This window comes from Zea mays, chromosome 4, assembly GCF_902167145.1.
Source record: "Zea mays cultivar B73 chromosome 4, Zm-B73-REFERENCE-NAM-5.0, whole genome shotgun sequence".
NCBI lineage: Eukaryota > Viridiplantae > Streptophyta > Magnoliopsida > Poales > Poaceae > Zea > Zea mays.
In genome coordinates, this window is record NC_050099.1 from 152,460,305 (window position 1) to 152,479,310 (window position 19,006).

Genomic DNA, 19,006 nt, shown 5'->3' on the forward strand with positions numbered 1-19,006 from the left:
AGAGCAATAGCAAATCTACCCAATAGTTCATTTGGTTGCAAGGTGTGGGGTAAACAATTCTAGGGAAACCTATTAGGTAGCATGTCACAATGATTAACAGGAACATTATTAGGTAAAGAAAAATGATCAAGGGCATAACTTGCCTATGACTTGAGATTCCCAGGTACTTCACCAAATTGGTCTTCGGTGATTCATGACCTCGCTGCTACTCGTAGCAATACATACAAATACATAAGGAGTACATAAAAATAACATTGCACCAAACATGAGAATAAACAACGTAATAATATTCTACGTGCTGCTACGAGATCGTAGGTTCGAGAACCACTACAATCGAAGTTGTGGTTGAAAAGATATGGTTTTCCAAAGTTTTATGTGTTTAAATAATAAAACTATATTTTATTAACATAAGTTATGTGAGAAACTATATAACTATCTTTGTTCAACTTTAATCTAAGTTATTACTTGATTAGAGACTATCTTTTAGTCAAATTATAACTATAAGATTAGAATATTATATTAATATTAGAAAAGCTAATCTAATAAACATAGACTAATCAAATTAGTTACCTAATTATAAAAGTATGTGATATCGTATAATTAATGTTGTTATTGTGCAGTAAATATTTCTACGAGGATAACGTAATTCGACTGGATCAAATCGGAGTTAAGGTGTAAAAGTTATGACTGAAACAAGTTTTAGTACCTTTTTATACTAGGAAATACTATCTAGGGGTTTATTTGAAAAGTCCAGGGACTCCATTGTAAGGTTTTGTATACGTCGAGGACGGCTAGTTTATTTGGTAAAAGTATAAGGTCTCTTTTGCAAGTCTTGCTGGCCGAAAGGGTATCTATGAATTATGACCGCCCGATCAAAACCGAGGGCCTAGATTGGACTCTACTCATAATGAAACGATACGCATTGCCCGCCCTCGGATCGAGAATCAACGGTCCAGGTTTTAAAGCCCCGGATTGATTTCCATCTGTCCAATCAGAATTGATGGTCTGGATTAGAAACCCTTACCACTGAACCGGTAAGCTATTGTGATCGTCCAATCAGAGACCCACACCCCAGATTTAAAAATACTAAGATTGCCCCACATACGCACGATTTGGATCGGACGACACGGATTCGACCACGAAGGGGTGCACGGACGCTCTAATCACAGTCGTATGCTACCAGATCGAAGGCACGGGCACCATCTCCTTCCCCATACCAGCCGGGCGATGGCGTTTCCTAGCCAACGATGGCACCATGGCTGGCAATGGCAACCCTGTGCTACCCTGTCCCAACTCACAATCTACCGGCATATAATCACAGCTCGGATGAAGTCGAACCTAGAGAAGGAAGTGTTACCCAGAGTTGTAGTGGTAGAATACCCTGCCCACGGTGAGGTGCGGGTTTCGCGACATGCACAACGTCGGCGAGCAATCCGCCGTGCACCGAGGACTCTCCGAGCTAGACGCCTCCACGCCTGAGTCCTAGAGACCTCGGCAAAGCTCCCAGGTCCCACTATTATGGCCGGAACGCCCGTGGAGATGGAGGTCACCGTCGACAGAAACTGTCCCGATATTGACGATGGCGTCCACGGCTCCAGGCGGCTCTCAGGTGCTACGGTCTGGTGCATCAGGGATTTGGGCTTCGGTACTTATATGCCCGGGCCGGAGTGGGCAGATGACCCCGGGGGCAACAACTCGACGAAATCCGCGCGAGCCATGGAACCTTCTGTTCCAAGTCCGGCGCCGCGTGGGGTGGGAGAGAACTCTGGCCACACAGGCCCACCTGCCAGAGGCGCATGGCTTCCAGGTGACCGGTGGCAACCCTGCCCGCGGGGCCCACCGGTCAGAGGCACGACACGTGGAAGGAGGGGGAAATCAGGGTGGGCCATGCGATGTTGGGCCGAGGGGGGATCCGGCCCAGGGTAGGTGAATTCCCCTTTTCTTTATTCTTTTTCTTTTCTATTTTATTTTATTTTTTCTTTTTAAATTTGCAAATTTCAAATTCAAATACCAATTCAAATATGAACACACAAAAATCCTACATTTATATTAATCAATTTATTCATTTATTCTAAAAATGCTTCAATTATGCTACCCACACCATGTTTTCCCATTAGGAAAACATTGTATTTGAATATGTGATCTAAGTAAAAGTTACTCAAAAATAAAAATTAGCATTTTTTATCTAAGTTTTGAATACCAAATTATTATTAACTAATTTAGAGAGAGAGACATAGTTTATAAAGGGAGGAAATTCTTATTAAAAGACATTTTAACACATATCTTTTGGTGAACCTTTATAATTCCCAAAAATAGGATTTTGGGTGATACAACTTGACTAAGGTTAGATTAATTAGTCTATTTAGTTTTAGTATTTTAGGGTTAATTTTAGTTAGAGTTAGGATAGATAGTTGTTAGTGTTATTTTTAGATTAGGGATAGAATAGTTAATAGTTTTAGGCCCTGATCCAAACCTCTAGAGACAATTGTTAGTCAACTAATAAGTTGTTAGTTGGATTGGAGCAGCTAACAACTAATAGCTATTTGAGTAGTATATCTAACAATTAGTTGCTACATTAGCTAACCCGTTTTAAACCTGTTAGCTAATTTAGTTGGTAACTATTAATTTTAGCCGTTTAGAACAGGGCCCTAGTATGTATTAGTGTTAAGAGTATTTTTTTTGGTTGTATTAGTGTTACGGGGCGTTTGGATCCCTTCATTTTAGAGGAATTGGAATTCACTCAATAAAATAACTTATTTAGTTTGTAATTTGACATTCCATCACTTTCCAAAGTTCAGATATAAGCCTATCTCAAATTCATGGAGTGGAGGATGAGAAATGATTTTATGTATTAGTAAAATTTGTTTCTAGTCTGTAACTTACATAACACTCTTCGTCTCATTCCTCTATAGTAAAAATATAGCATATAAATATCTCGGACATCTTGCTAACAATAGTATACAAATATATTTTATATAAAACCGAAATAGTTTAATTGATATATGCCTAAATTACTATTACGTCTCGTTTGGATCATTGGAATTGAATTCCATTCTAATAATAGTAATTTAGGCATATATCAATTAAGCTAATTCGGTTTTATACAAAATACATTTGTATATTATTATTAGCAAGATGTCGGAGATATTTTGTATATTATTATTAGCAAGATGTCGGAGATATTTATGTACTATATTTTTACTATAGAGGAGTAAAACGAAGAGTGTCATGTAAGTTATAGAGTAGAAACAAATTCTACTAATGCATAAAATTATTTCCCATCCTGCACCCATGAATTTGAGATAGACTTATATTTGAACTTTAGAAAGCGGTGGAATATCAAATTCCAAACTAAATAAGTTACTTTATTGAGTGAATTATAATTCCTCTAAAATGAAGGGATCCAAACGGCCCGTTATTAGAATGAAATTCAATTCAAATGATCCGAACGGAGTGTTAGAGTATTTTTTACATGGTTTGAAGCAAAATAGTTGGTCTTGAAATAGAGGTTCTTCCCATACAAGGACTCATATCACTACATACCAACTCCTATTGTTACCATTCAAGCATCCCGATGGCCTATAGGGTGTTATATCTGTAATTCTCATACAATCGCTTCTATATTTAAAAATAATCATTGAAAAATATTGTTTAAAAAATCGAACAATAATGACTCCAATGAGCAAACTTCGTGTGACGAAAGCCGTGGCGTCTCCTCGCTGATGTTGAGCCTCTTTTTTTCTTCAGACGGTCAAGGAAAGCTTGATACAATGTATTTATTATTTGTCGGAAAGAAGGAATGCTGGCAGTGACGAGAGGGGTGACCTCACCTTGAAAAGGAGAACCTCCAACAAGCACCAAGACCGCCGGCGCTATAAAACGTGCACCGGATCATCCGATCTTTATCTCACTGCCAAACTCTCCTCTCCACCCACACACACGCGTAACCTTCTACACCACCTTGCTCAAGAATAATCAGCTTTCAGCTGCACTGACATGGAAGGAGACACAGGCAGCCGATCTGAGAAAGAGTGAGCCATGATATTCTCTTTCTCGAGTCTCACATGTAAATCTATGATGTTAGGCCTGTTTGTTTCAGCTTATAGATTATATAATCTGGATTATAATCTAAATTATATAATCTCATCCCTTTTTTCTTTCTTTGCTACGGCCAGGGTCGCTGTGGTCACAGGAGGCAACAGGGGAATTGGGCTAGAGATATGCAGGCAACTGGCTTCCAGTGGAGTCACCGTAGTGTTGACAGCAAGGGACGCGGAGAGGGGCGCGGAGGCAGCCAGCACGCTTGGGCTACCCAACGTCGTCTTCCATCAGCTGGATGTCGGCGATCCGTCGAGCGCTGCACGCTTAGCTGGTTTTATCGAGGAGAAGTTTGGCAGGCTGGATATATTGGTATGCCATGGACGTTTGATCTCCCGTTCTTCCTGCAGCTGCGACCTAGCTATGCGTAGTGCAGTTCATTACTTCATTTTTTTTGAAGAATCAGGAGGGGAGGCCCCTACTGAGAATTTTATTAAAGAAGTGAAAAGAAAACGTTAAAACTTAGTCTTTTTATACACATTAAAAAGAAAAAAATAAGAGAGCACTACTTCATTCATTTGCTAGTGTAGATGTGAATAGTTTTTAAAAAAATGAGAGGAAAAGATGCACGTGAGTGGTTTTTCATTAGTTTCTGGATTCGTGTTCTCACTCCCAACACTCTTTAAAAATACTGGTGGTTGTCGATCGATTTATGCCTTTGCAGGTCAACAATGCAGCAATTACTGGAACGACAAGTAACGTCGACGATCCAGAAGCTTTTCGTCAAGAGGTTGGTTAATTAACCAGTGACAATTACTTACCGAGAACACAATAACGGTTTCACTTTACTATGCTTTCTATATTCAGAATATTCACAATATCTATTCTTTGTTGAACACAAATAGCTGTGAGCTCCGGTAATTAGAACATGGTTTGAAACCCAGCACTCTGCTCTTTTTTAAACTTCTATTTCACTCGCTGCATTCGCAGACGACATATGAATAAAGAAACTCCCACTATAATATAATAAAGTAAAGAAATATTTTCTCTATTCTTTTTTATTTGTCACGCTTCAATTCAAAAATAAAATATCTGACGACAAATATTCGAAAACGGACGTAGTACTATTTTATTACTAGAACAAAATAGAAGTCTAGTCTAGCAGTAAAAAGATACAAATGCATTTTCTCGTGTGGAAACAGCTCGCAGGCATGGATCTCATGCAGAGGATCGAAGCAATCAACAAGCACAACACAGAACCGTACGAGCAAGCACAGAAGTGCTTGCGGACGAACTACCACGGGACCAAAGCTGTCACAAAAGCGCTGCTCCCTCTTCTGCAGTCCTCGTCCCATGGAAGGATCGTTAACCTGTCATCCTCCTATGGACTACTCAGGGTAAAAATGGCCATCAAGTGCCGCAACATTGATATATATACAAAAGAAGAAGAAAAATAGTTCAGAACATTGCAGATCAGTAACAACTCTACCCTGCTCCAGTTTTTCAGCGGAGACGAACTGAAAGAGGAGCTCAGCAGCATCGATGGCCTGTCCGAACAGAGGCTGGACGAGCTGTCAGAGCTGTTTCTCAAGGACTTCAAGGATGGGCAGCTGGAGGCTCGAGAGGGTGGCCCAATGAAGGAGGGTTCGTCACGTACAAGGCGTCCAAGGCGCTCGCGAACGCCTATTCCCGGATCCTTGCGAAGGAGCACCCGTCGCTGTGCGTCAACTGTGTGCATCCTGGCTACGTCCAGACGGACATGAACTTCCGGTCTGGGCATCTGACGGTCGAGGAGGGCGCGCGGGGAGCTCTCATGCTGGCCATGGCGCCCAAGGGAGGCGTCACTGGCGCGTTCTTGGACCACACTGAGGTCGCGTCCTTCGTGTAATATATATGCTCGCACCTTGCAACCATAAATATAACTCAGATTTGCCTTCTCTATTATTTCTGTATTTTTAGAAACCAACACCCATATATTGTACCATGTAATTTGTATGCGATTGAAGTGTTCTACCTTTGTATCCTTCGTTTTTCAGTGTTTTAAATCGCCGGCTAATAAGGCATTTAAAACTTCACGAGTTGGAAAACCAATGCACTAGGAGTGAAGCAAACATGTTAACACACATATATTCACACTAGGAATATGACCGTGACTAGCTACGAAATCAATATAATAAAATATATTTATATGCAAAAAACATAAAATAGTAGTAGAGATTATAGATGGCCAAAAAGCACGAGGCCCGTGAGCCCGGCACGAAGCCCGCTTTTTGGGCCCGGTCCGAACCCGGCACAGTAGAATAAGCGGGCGGGCTTGGACAGGAAACTAGGCACGGCGGGCTAGCCCGGCACGGCCCGTTTACCTCTAAGCCCGTTAAGCCCGGTTTTTTTACACTAAAACGTGCTTACCGGCCCGTTTAGCCCGCTTTTTGACCCGTTTTTTCGTGCTAAACGGGCCGGCCCGGCCCGTTTAGGCCCGCTGCGGGCCGGGCTTGGACAGAAAATTAAGCCCGCTGGCACAGCAGGCCCGGCCCGGTTTTTGGCCGGGCTTCACCGGGCCCGGGCCGGGCCGGGCCGGGCGGCCCGTTTGGCCATCTCTAGTAGAGATGCTGCTATGAAGGTGGAAATGTCAGCAGAAGTAATATATGAAAAAAATCTGCCAGCATATGCAGTGTAGTTGTAACTAAAAATACAGTGAGTGAAATGAGAAACATAGAAAATGTTGACAGAAGGTTAGTACAATTTTTTCATGAATCAGGTAACTTAATACAAAGTTTAATTTGCTTTATCCTTTGCATTTCCTTTCAAAACAATCTAGTTTAAATCATTACAGTAACTTGCTTACTTATCAATACAATGCCAACTTGCCAAACCTTGCACATACACAAAACCGTATACGAACTTTCCTTTTTTTGAAAGCACTACAAAACCATGGAAACTCCCATGAGAAAACTCAGTTTACATGGTGTCGGTGTTTGGACCGTGGGTCCTTAACCAACCAGTAATGTGCCGTGTGGCCGGCTCTAGATGGTGTGCGAGATGACACAAGCGATTATCTGGTTCGGGCTTCTCGAGGCCCTACTTCTAGCAGAGGGATGAGACTTATATTACTCTCGCACCATGGTGCCTGTAGTAGGGGTTTACAATCATAGCGGGAGAGGGGAAGTCCCCAAGTCCCTAGAGATAGTTGAGGCAAGTGCCAGTATCTAAGAACGAGTTGGAAAGCAAGAACTTGTCTACGTGTGTTGTGGTTATCAATGGAGGGACCACTGCCCTATTTATACACCCAGGGGAGCGTCCGTGGTGAAGCCGAGTCTTGTATTTTGACAGAGATATGTCCTGGCATTTGATGTGACGGCGAACCGTGCAGTAGATTCGCGTCTGCTGACTTCCCGTAGAGATCCAGGCCAGGAAGTCGTTCGTACACCCGAGCTCCTAAGGGAGAGGCCACCCATGACGTAGTGGTTGTAATAGCGTCGGGGTATGGGCCAAAGCCTGCTTACGGGGTGCGTCATCGCCCTGGCACGCGATGACGTCGAGATTCTCTGCAGCACTCATCGAGATCAGAGCCCTTGCTTGGTTGATGCAGAAGACTTCCCGAGGTGTTGGCCGAGCCGTCAGTCGACGTGCGCTACAGTCGGGTGGAATGGCCGTCTGCAGGATTCACGGCGTAGTTGGTGGCCGAGGCCGAGCTCGGGCGAGGCGAAGAATTTGCCTGAGGGCTTAAGTTTGGGTCGGGCGAAGCGGAGAGGTTGCTCCCGAAGGCTCGTCCACTTGGCTTGTTGTATTAGGCGTCCCATCGGAGGGTGTCAGGCGGCGTGCGCGCAATGTTTGGCACAAGCGTAATCATACTGCTGCGCTTAGACGTGATCGCTGTCTTGTCCACCACTGTGCTCCGCTGCCACAGCGCGGGTTGGCGCACGCATTAAATGCACCTGTCCCCTCTCTGTTTTCGAGCGGCCTTGACCTATCTGCCCAAGGCTGGCTCCGGCAGGACAGACTGGGCTGAGGCGACCTCTGGCGAGGCGGAGTGAGTGGTGTCGAGTTAGGCGGAGCTCCGCTCGGGGTGAGAGACCCTCAGGGGGATGCCTCGGCTTTTTATAGGTGGCTCAGTTGTCACCCCTGGAGAGTTTAGTCCTTATGTCTCTGAATGCTTTTGTTAGGAGGTAATTTGGGTGTCCCTAATTACTGCCCCGACAGTAGCCCTCGAGCCTTCTAAGGAAATACTTTTGGTACTTGTTTGGAGGCTCTGCTGCTTACCCGCGAGTATGCCGCTTTTTAAGAGACATGACGTGCTTGTTTTCTGATGGGTGCGCGCGAGCGCACCCATCGGGTGTAGCCCCCGAGGCCCCGAAGGAGTGGTCGACTCCTTCGGGGGCTTTAATTCTTTGATAGGTTCCGTTTGATCTTCGGTTAGACCGTGGAAGATTTTTTATGCGGTTTGCGAGGGCAGCCCCCGAGCCTTTGCACGGAGCAATAGGTCGATCAAGGGATGATTTGTCTTGTGGTTCGTACGCCCCTTCGTCGCCTCTCTACAAGGAGGAAGAGGGGGAATGCGTCATGCTACCCTCTATGGGCAACAAGCATGGCATTTCCATTGAGCTGTTAACAGGTGATCCAAGCGGGGGGTCCGAGCTCCTTTCGATTGGAGTCGGCTTGTGGTCCGGAGACACGCCTCAAAAGTACCCGCGGGTGATTCGCCTGGTCCTAGACCCATTCGATGGGGTTCGAGGTCTCGATGCCTCCCTACGATGGGATACCATCACGAATCGCTCTTGGGGGTTCTCGGATATGTCTTAAGATACCTCGGGTCGCAACCCGAGCTAAGGCCATGTACGGGCATACCAATAGTCATCCTTAACTCTATGCTCTGGGCCAGTTTTGGAGCCCTTTCGAGGGGCCAACCTTTGAACCCCTGATTAGTATCGGGCTCAAAGCCCTAAAGTCCTATGGCGGTTCGTTTGAAACCTGCTGAGGGTCGAACCTTTGAACCTATGAACATTATCTTTCCATGCCTTTTCCTTCCCGAAGCGACAGGCCGAGGTAGAAGATGACTTTTTCCAATTCGTTGCTCTTTTTCGAGCGGGGTCGCCCGAGGCAGATGACACTTCTTTCTGGTTCGGTCGCCGAGGGGAGTAGGAGGCAGTATAGTCGAGGGGAGAGGGCGTACCTTTTGATGTGGAGTGTGGAACAGCGCTTAGCGTGTTTTTTCCCTGGAGGGGACACAATCATTTAATGTGATGGGACGTTTTGCCTGCCAACCGATCCTTCGCGGTACGCGTGCTTGCAGAATTCGAAACAGCAGTCGTCCAACCGCTTTTCGAATCGTACCTTGCTGGCTCTGTCCGTCCTATAAAGCTGGCCGAGAGGGAGGGCTTCAGACCGTTACCTTTGCAGTTTCAATGCTTCACCTCCAAACGCCATTTTCGCCTCCTGCCCAGAGAGCTCTTCGCCTTCCCTTCGCCTTCTGTTTGTTTCGATGGCGTAAAAGATCACCGTCCTTCCTCCCCGTGATCTGTGGCCCGTGTCTTCCATTACCAATGCAGATCTAGACGCGCTGGTTGACGTCGGTTTGCTCCGACACCGAACCACCTGCCCATAGCCCGAGTGGATCGTGCTGCACGATGAGCAGGTGCCGAATCTGCCCGCAGGCTACATCATTAGCTTTGCCTCGTTCCATGAACGGGGCTTCGGAGTTCCGGTGAGCTGCTTCATGTGATCCTTGCTGCACTACTATGGGGTGGAGCTGCACAACTTCAACCCTAACTCCATCATGCAGGCGACCATCTTCTCTGCCGTCTGCGAGGGATTCCTGGGGAATGAGCCCCCACTAGGACCTGTGGCTCCATCTCTTCCGCGCGGAGCCCTTCTCCCTCCCTTGCGAGGTGAGGAAGGTGCGCCACGCTGTCTACACCGGTGGCTGCACGCTCTAGCTACGCTCGGATCAGGTGGCGATGTACATCCCTGCCACCCTTACTTCATCGAACAAGGGGTGGCAGAGCCGATGGTTCTACCTCTGTAACGATGATGGGCGGCTGCCGGAGTTTACACACCATGTCGTCCTCGGAGTGGAGGAGAAGTGGAGGTGGGGGCCACCGTGGGATCTCTAGACCCACCTGAAGCTGCTGCTGGAGGCACTGCAGAAGCTCTAGGACCTCGGTCTCACCGTGGCTGGAGTTGTAGCAGCCTTCCACCGGCGACGGCTGCTGCCGCTAGCCGACCATCGACTCTGCCTCAACGAGATAACCCCCGAGGCCGCCGTCGAAAGTTCTCGGATGGCCTCGGATTCCCTCTCCACCGACGAACTCCTCCGACGAGTGAAGGGTACGGTGGGGAAGACAGATTATTTCGCAATCGTGCCGATGCGCCCCGATGAGGGCTACGTGTCCTTGGTGAGTTTTTTGTTTTTTTATTTTTGATCTTCTGCTTCTTCTTTTTCGTCACGGTGTTACCTTCCTGTCTCTCGGTAGGGACTCTGGGGTTCTGGACTGCTCGACCTTCAGTCCTAGAGGACGCGGCAGCCAGGTAGGTGTGTCGCTTGGCGGCCAAAGAGCAGAAGCGGAAGAAAAATGAGACGAAGAGGCATGCCCGCAAGAAGATGGTGGCCCATGACGCACTGGAGAAGCACCACAGTGTGCAGGCGAGGGAGGGCCTCCCACTCGAGTCCTCTCCTAGCAATGAGGAGGAGGAGGAGGATGATGATGATGATGATGACGACGATGAGAGGAGAGTTTCGTGCTAGCTTCAACCCCGAGGTTGGGATCGGTTCTGCGCCAGCCTCCATGGGCCCTTTCGGCGGCGCAGCCCTTCCTTCACAGGGGCCAGCGTGGGCATCCGCCTAGCCAGCTCTCGTCCCTGCCGAGGCGGAAGAGGTCATGGAGGAAGAAGTCACGCCCCATCCTATGGAAAGTCGTCATCCCCGTGGGTGTGGCGGCGGGGTACCCTCAGCGGTTGCCCGCTGGAGGGAACACGGAGGAGGGGCTGTCCGTGGTGGCCCCGGCTATTGCCCCGTCCTCGGCCCCCCGTGCCGAGGGTTGCAGAAGAGGTGACCACTGCCCCGCCTTCATCATTGGTGGGGCAGCAGGGGCCAAGGATCCGAAGGACAAGACATCTGTTTTTACCTGTCTCTGAGTACGTGTTCATGCTGCGGGAAAGTCTACTTGCGCACCATCTTTTTTGACAGTCGTTTCTATTTTTTAGCACCAAGCACCGGGCCGACGCGTCCATCTTTACTACCACTAAGGCGGTGAAGCGCAGCGTGGGCCCGTCTGCGGGGCCTCGTCCCACCCCCCTTTTGTCCAGGAGCCATCTCAGCATGGTGGTGAGGTGGCTGCGCCTGTTCCCGTGGCACCGGTCGAGCCTGACACAACTGTGGCTGAGGTGGCTCCCGTGCATCCCATGTCGCCGGCTGGGCCATCATTGTCTCCTCCGAGGATGAGGTGGAGGCTGCGCTGCGTGTCGCGATGCCCATGGTCTCTGACCTCCTGTGTGATCTCCCTAACACCCCAAAGCTGCGCCGAGCTTGGGGGTGAGGCACGAGGAGGAGGCCGGCACCTCGGAGGGGTGGTGGAAGATACCCTTCGTGCTGCTGCGCAATGACGCGATTATCGTCAAGCCCCCAATTGCAGGGGTTCTCGGTGATCTCATCTGTTCCCGGTCGGCTACCTCGTTCCACTCAAAGGTGCCCCTAGCGTGGGTGTCTACCAAGGGCGATCTGTATTTCATTCTTGACGACGTCGACGAGCGGGATGTCTGGGCCGAGTTTTAGGAACAGGGTCATGTAAGGGTGTTGGCCTTTTCTTTGTCGAGATTACTTGTCCCTTAGCATGTGGTGATGGGAGTTTTGTTTCTTTACAGGATCTCATGCTGCGGTCGATTGCTAAGTCCGTCTTCCTACACCGTTTACGGGGGGTCTAGGAAGCGCTGCAACATCACCGGGTCGCATTGCTTCGGTCAAATGAGCAGCTAGCTCAGAGGAGTGTCGAAGTGGCTGACCTGACGTCCCGGTGCACGTGACTGAAGGAAGAAGGTGCAACCGACCGTGAGGAGGCCCGTTGACTGAGGGATGAGGTCCTTGGTCTGAAGGCAGAAGCGACCATCGTGAAGAGGTGCTGCGGCAGGCGCAGGAGGACCTCAGGTGGTGACGGAGGAACGTAACTTCCTCGCCAAGTCTCTGGAGGATGAACTGTGGCGGAACCGCCCGAATTATTCCAGCTTAAGTGCCTAAGTCACGCCTCAGGGGCCGTAACACACTTAAATCAGAATAACCCGTCAGTCCCTCAGATCTAGTCTGATAAAGCCACTTAACCAGGATCAAATACCACAATCTCACACGAAGGTGAGTCATAGAAGAAATACAATGAAATAGGAAGACCTCAAATTAAAGTATTGAATTATTACATAGATCGGAGTTTTTCAAGTAGCGGAATAAAAGTTCACAAAATGAAATGCAGGGGATAATTGATAACGTCGAAAACGAGGAATCGGGCAAGGCCTAGCCCACTACTCCTCTTGCTCCTCTCCTGCTGGAGTAGCATCCCACTCGACCGTCCAACCCAGTGGCAGGGTGGTAGGCCAAGTGACACTATCAACCATGTCCTGAAGCGTACCTGCAAAACTATGCCACAAGCAAGGCTGAGTATACTAATACTCAGCTAGACTTACCCGGTGTGAGGAAACTACTCTACCTCTAGACCTTGCAGCTGTTTGGCTGAGGGGTTTGGTTTGCCAAAAGCACTAGCTGTATCTAAAATCAAGTTTTAGCTTTTCAATTTCTAGCCTCATTAGATTAGCTAAGTTTGCTCTTTCTAAGCATACATGGTAACAAGCATTTAGTACAATCAACAAGTTATCTCATATAAACCTCATCTCACTTCTTACTCAATGTAGTACAAGGGGTCAAGCAGTCTCATTAGCTGCGAGAAGCAGACGATTCGAATCGAGTTTTTATCCTTGCAAGGTAAACCTAAACACACGACATGTCAGGGCACTCCGTCCCCACACATGTCAACCGTCCCCATCGATTCCCCATTCGCGGCCAGGGGTCACCGCCTTGGCATACAATGCTCCACTGACCCCGGCTGCCGCCGTGCAGTGACCGCACTTGTACCCACCATAGCTAGCATGGGAGACCTAGTCTCAGGACAAGTGAGGGATAAAGTCCACGCCCGGCTTCACTCAGGTACTAGGTTTACCGGTTACCATATTTCCCGACATGTGCTTAGCACGTTCAAAAACATGACTCAGGTATCCATACATTAATCCTTAATTCTTTTTTCCGGTCTCATGGATAAGGCATCCTTCCTGGATCCAAGTCTATAGACCAACATATATCCCGTTATCAAGATGAATACAATCAATTCCTGACCTCACGCGAGTGCTAGAAAAAATCACTCAACTTCTACCAAGATCCTGAATAGCAAAGCAGCTACTCGACCTAGCATACTACTATCCATCTCAAAAGGAATCCTAAGTTCATGCAACTAGAGGTTTCAAGCAACTCCTACACTTAATTGCACAATACAATCCTACAAGCATTAATTGTAGTAAAGTAGCATATATAAATGCGGTTATGCATAAAACCGGGCTTGCCTTCAATAGCTGGGGCTGCGGGGAGATCCTTGATGGCAGCCTCGGGAGCTTGCTCCTGGTCTTCCTCTTGGACAGTTCCTTGCTCGGGGATGAGCACGTACTCTCCGTCAGCGAGATTACAATCTAACGAATGCAATGAGTAAGATACATGCATGATATGATATGTGCTTTAGCAATTAAACTTCGATGGTGAAAGATCCACTTAAATCAGATAGAGTTTAATCTTGCTATTAAAGATTTTTGGTGGTATACTAAGTAATTTAGATCATACTCAATTAAACTAAGTGGTCAGTTCATTTTGGTGTTCCACTGAATTATTTTTAAGGTCTTAGTGTGAAATTGCCCAGATTTCTTGTTGAACTTATTGGGGCGAGGTTTAACTTTCATATTCTTTCCCTCTATTCTTTTATTTTTTTAGAGTGGGTTTGAACTACAAGTTGTCTTAATAAATTTCCAAAACTTCTGCAAAAATTACAGGGGCTTCTTACTGGTGTATAATTCTCTGTCCTAAAATTTGGGGCTCAAAAAGTGAATAGCTCTTTCTGGACAAAATTATCAAATATTATGGCATAAGGGGTGTTTTGAACTACAACTACCATTTAACAGTAGGTTATTCTCTAAGACTTATATTTGGTGGCATTTAGATGTTATGACATGACTTTGTACAAACTTTTAGCCATTAATACTTATTAGTTATTTTGCTATGATTTTCTAAAGTTTCTAGCCAAAGGGGTGCTTTCTACTACCACTATATTTAAAAAATATCAAACAACAGATTTGTGATTTTTCCTAGCTTCTTCTTTGTGCAAGAGCAATTATTCTAAAGTTTGAAATCTTTTTGCTTAAGGGAAGGGTGGTAGCAATTATTTGCATTAAATGGCCTTTTTCATGAAGTATGGCAAAGGGTATTATTTTGCAGCTTTCAATTGGGTTTTGTATTTTTCTCTGGTGGCCTATCTCATTATTGATCTAGCAAAATTTTATTTGCCCATTATTGCACCATTTTTGGGTTGCTCATGATTTAATTGAAATATGACCCATTATCAAGTTCTATTTGTTTACCCTACCTAAAATGATGGGCTGAGGTATTTATCATTTTTGTAGTGGAGCTCTAGTGATTACAAGTCCACTGGATTTTTATAATTAATTTTGAAATTGTTTTTATAATTCTAATAATTATTTTTTGGTTTGATTAATGCCTAATAAGACATTTCAGTTTGATTCTGTTCTCGACTAGAGGTCCCTTTATTTTTCCTAGGTTCTATGTTACTCAAGTAGGCTAGGAAAAATAATTGCACTCACTGTTCATTATATTCTAATGCCTTTCTGATTTTTCTAAGTTTTGGACAAAAATGGCTTTTAATAGATATCCCTACTTAAATTTTTAATACTGGGGTTCTCACTATTTTTAAACAGTGTTTAAATGGGGTTCGAACATCTACAAATTTTCTTAGGTTCAGCACAGAAGCATAACTAATTTTCTTTAATTTAATAAGGTTTGATCAGTTTCTGTAATTAATTTCAAACTCTAAAATTTAAAACATAAAGAATGGGGTTCAATATTTTTAATTGGTAGTCCATAATATTTAGAATCCAGCAAAATTGGTTTGACAATTTTTGGTTAAATATTTCTCAAGTTATGAATTTCCTAAGTTCTCTGTTCATTAAAAAGATTAAACAGAAATGATTAAATGGAAAACGACTTTGCATTGGGGTCCCTGGCGGGTGTTTTCAAAATTCCTTACAGACTAGTCCTTGGGTTACTATTCAAATCTGTCACTAATAGTTCAGAAAACCCCCTGGGTTTCCACTAAACTTAACCCGAGGTCCTTCCCCCAATTTAACAGTACTCGCGGCGGAGGAAAGGGCAGAGGGGCTTACCGGCGGCGAGACTGCTCCGGTGAGGTGGTCGAGGGTGTAGGGGAGGTCCTGAGGGTCACGGCGATGTGCGGGTCATCATCGGGGATGGTCAGAGTCGGCCGGTTCGCGTGCGCAGGCGGGGGAGCTCGTCGGCGGCGAGGAGTTCGGCCTATCTAGGACACAATTGACCAATCAAACGGGTCAGAGAGCTTCACCAGGGATCAAGGAAGGTGTGTGTGCGAGGAATTGAAGAACGACTCACCGGATTGCTCGGTCTTCGCGCGCAGGCGGGCGGCCGAAGTCCGGTAAGGACGATCTTGGTTCTCCGGTGAAGTTCTGCCAGGTCCAAGAGCTTGGGAAGCTTCACAAGCTCTTGGCGAAGCTAACCGAGTGGATGGCGCGGCTTGGAAGTGACCGAAGTGGGCTGGCCATGGTGGCTGAGGCTCGGGTGGCAATGGCGGGCGGAAGAGAGCTCGCCGGAGCAAAGGAGGGGCGTCTGGCCGGCGAAGGTGAGCACGGGGTGAGGTAAGGCGCACCGGGGAAGGCTTTATAGGCGCGGGCGGGCACGGCCGAGGGCGGGCGAACGCCAGTGCGCGCTCTGGCGCCTGGCACGGCGTCGAGCACGAAGCAGCGCAGAGAGAGGTCGAGTTCAAGCGCGAATTGGCTCCAAATCTTTGAGATTATGACCATGATCCCATTGAGAGATCTCTTCCCCTGACATTCCTTTGTTTTTTGGGTGTGGAGGCTTGCAGGTTTTGCTGACTGGATCAAGAGATAGAGAGGGGAGAAATCGGGTTTGTCTCACTGCCACGCACAGAGAGAAGATCCCGAGTTTGACGTGTCCAGAGCACGCGTCCCGATGCCATCTTCTGGTATGAGGTAGATGGGTTAGTTAGGCACAATTTTGTCAATGGGGTCATTAGGATTGAGCTAGGGATCAAGGTGAACACGCTCGGTCTTTGGCTCAAGGGCTGAAATTCAGAATTCTGAATTTCAGAAATCCCTATCGAACCCTCACTTGAGAAGCTTGTTTGGAGTTTTTATTATACTATTTTGGCCAAGCTTCCATAATCTTTATTGTAGCTTATTTATTATATTTTAATGTTTATAATTGGCCTAAGCCATGATTTTATATTTCTCATGGTCTTTTACCCCTTTTCTTTATTTCTACTTAGAGGTGTTAGGGTTTCAACATGTTTCCCTTTTTGAAAATCTTATTTGTTTGGGACATGATTCTTTAGATATACACTTAGTAGATCTTTTCTTCTCAAGTTAGTTTGATGCTTCATGCTCAATTTGGCTCACATGAAATGTTGATTTCTGGGGTTAGCACTGAGAGAAACCCTAGGCGACATTGGGGTGTCACAGCCTTCCCCCCTTAAAGGAATCTCGTCCCGAGATTCGGGTCAGAGTCCTCCCGGGGTGAAGCGAAGGGTGAGACTTACAAGAAGTGGGTGCTCTATTATTAGGGCAAACTGCTCTTCGAATGTCATTCTCTTTGCAACTTCAGAAGGAAGTCCTTTTAATTTTTGTCTCATAATTACTTCATTCTAATTTAAAATTATATTTCTGAAATTTAGATTCGACGGGCAGGAGGAGGGGTTGGGTATGATTACGTACCAATTTCCTTAGGTAGGCAATCGGGGAAGTTGGATCGCAAGAATTCCTCAGTCTCCCAAGTAGCCTCTTCCTCTGAGTGATTACTCCATTGGATCTTATACATCTTGATCGATTTAGCCCGAGTTGATCGATTTAGCCCGAGTCAATTTATATGCCACGGGTCCACATGCTTCTATGATCTCATAAGGTCCAATATAACGAGGGGCTAACTTGCCTTTGATTCTAAACCTCTGCACTCCCTTGGTGGGTGATACTTTCAAATACACGAAATCTCCCACCTCGAACTGGAGAGGTTTCCTTCTCTTATCATGGTAACTCTTTTGCCTGGCCTGAGCAGCTTCTAGATTCTTCCTGATTAGTTTGACCTTCCTTTTGGCTTCAGTCACTAAGTCAGGTCCAAAAATTTCTCTCTCTCCAGGCTGAGACCAATTGAGTGGTGTTCTACACCTTCCATAGAGAGCTTCGAAAGGTGCCATCCTTAGGCTGGATTGATAACTGTTGTTATAAGCAAACTCTGCCAAGGAGAGGTGCTTATCCTAGTTCTTGCCACAATCTATTGCACAAGCTCTCAGCATATCTTCAAGAATTTGATTCACCCTCTCAGTATGACCATCAGTATGTGGGTGGTAAGCTGAACTTTTGATTAGCTTGGTTCCCAAAGACTCTTGCAGTTGTTCCCAAAATCTGGCAACAAACGGGGCTCCTCGGTCGGAAACAATGGTCCAGGGCAATCCGTGCAAACACACGATCCGGTCAATGTATAACTCTGCATACTTTTGAGCCTTATCAGTGGTGTGCACAGGGAGAAAATGTGCCACTTTCGTCAGTCGGTCCACAATAACCCAAATCGAGTCATGATGACGAGAGGTGTTGGGCAGACCCACAATTAAATCCATGCTGATGCCATCCTATTTCCACGAAGGTATAGACAGGGGTTGCAAAGCTCCAGCTGATTTCAAGTGGCTTGCCTTTATCCTCTGATAGGTGTCACATTCCGATACATATTGGGCTATCTCCCTCTTCATTCTGGTCCACCAATACAAGGGCTTCAGATCATGGTACATTTTGGTGCTCCCTGGATGCATGGAGAATTTGGAGAGATGAGCCTCATCCAAGATTTTCTTCTTGAGATCCTTGCTTTTAGGAACCACCAATCTGCTTTCAAACCACAATATACCCTTTCCATCTTGGCGGAAACATTTATACTTCTTAGTCTTCTGATGGAGATTCTCCTTTATAATTTGCACTCCCTTGTCACTGAGCTGGGCCATGATGATCTGGTCTTGCAAAGCTGGCTCAACAGAAATGTGAGACAAAGCACCAGAAGGAATCACTTCAATCTGCATCTTGCTCAACTCATCGCACAAGGTGTTAATATGAGAATCCATCATAACACAATTACATTGCAACTTCCGACTCAAGGCATCTGCTACCACATTGGCCTTCTTTGGGTGATAATGTACCTCTAGGTCATAATCCTTGATCAGCTCTAGCCATCTTCTCTGTCTCATGTTGAGATCAGCCTGAGTAAAGATATACTTAAGGCTCTTATGATCAGTGAAGATGTTGCAGTGGGTTCCCATAAAATAGTGCCTCCACATTTTTAATGCATGAACCACTGCTGCCAACTCTAGGTCATGAGTGGGATAATTCTGCTCATGAGGCCTGAGTGCTCTTGAGGCATAAGCAATGACTCGGTTGTCTTGCATCAAGACACAACCTAGTCCAGTGCCAGAGGCATCACAATACACATCAAAAGGCTTGCTGCTGTCGGGTTGCGCTAACACCGGTGTGGTGGTTAGATGTTGCCTCAATGCATGGAAGGCATCTTTGCACTTCTAACCCCAAACAAACTTGGCTTCTTTCTTCAACAGCTCAGTTATGGGCTTCGCAATTC

At 46.3% G+C, this 19,006-nt stretch overlaps 1 protein-coding gene across 1 annotated transcript; it reads left to right on the forward strand.

Moving 5' to 3' along the window:
- The first annotated feature begins 3,918 nt into the window (after positions 1–3,918).
- Positions 3,919–6,104, forward strand: LOC100191789 ((+)-neomenthol dehydrogenase). Its single transcript, NM_001137214.1, has 5 exons — positions 3,919–4,031; positions 4,176–4,410; positions 4,763–4,828; positions 5,241–5,435; positions 5,538–6,104. Exons 1-5 carry the CDS (start codon positions 3,997–3,999, stop codon positions 5,799–5,801), a joined length of 795 nt encoding a protein of 264 aa, NP_001130686.1. The 5' UTR covers positions 3,919–3,996; the 3' UTR covers positions 5,802–6,104.
- The last annotated feature ends 12,902 nt before the right edge of the window (positions 6,105–19,006 follow it).

Excerpts from the sequence above, each read along its gene's own strand:
- LOC100191789 (NM_001137214.1), top strand. The coding sequence starts at position 3,997 with ATGGAAGGAGACACAGGCAGCCGATCTGAGAAAGA. Across the intron at positions 4,411-4,762 it reads TTGGCAGGCTGGATATATTG|GTCAACAATGCAGCAATTAC; the intron begins GTATGCCATGGA and ends ATGCCTTTGCAG. Across the intron at positions 4,829-5,240 it reads CAGAAGCTTTTCGTCAAGAG|CTCGCAGGCATGGATCTCAT; the intron begins GTTGGTTAATTA and ends GTGTGGAAACAG.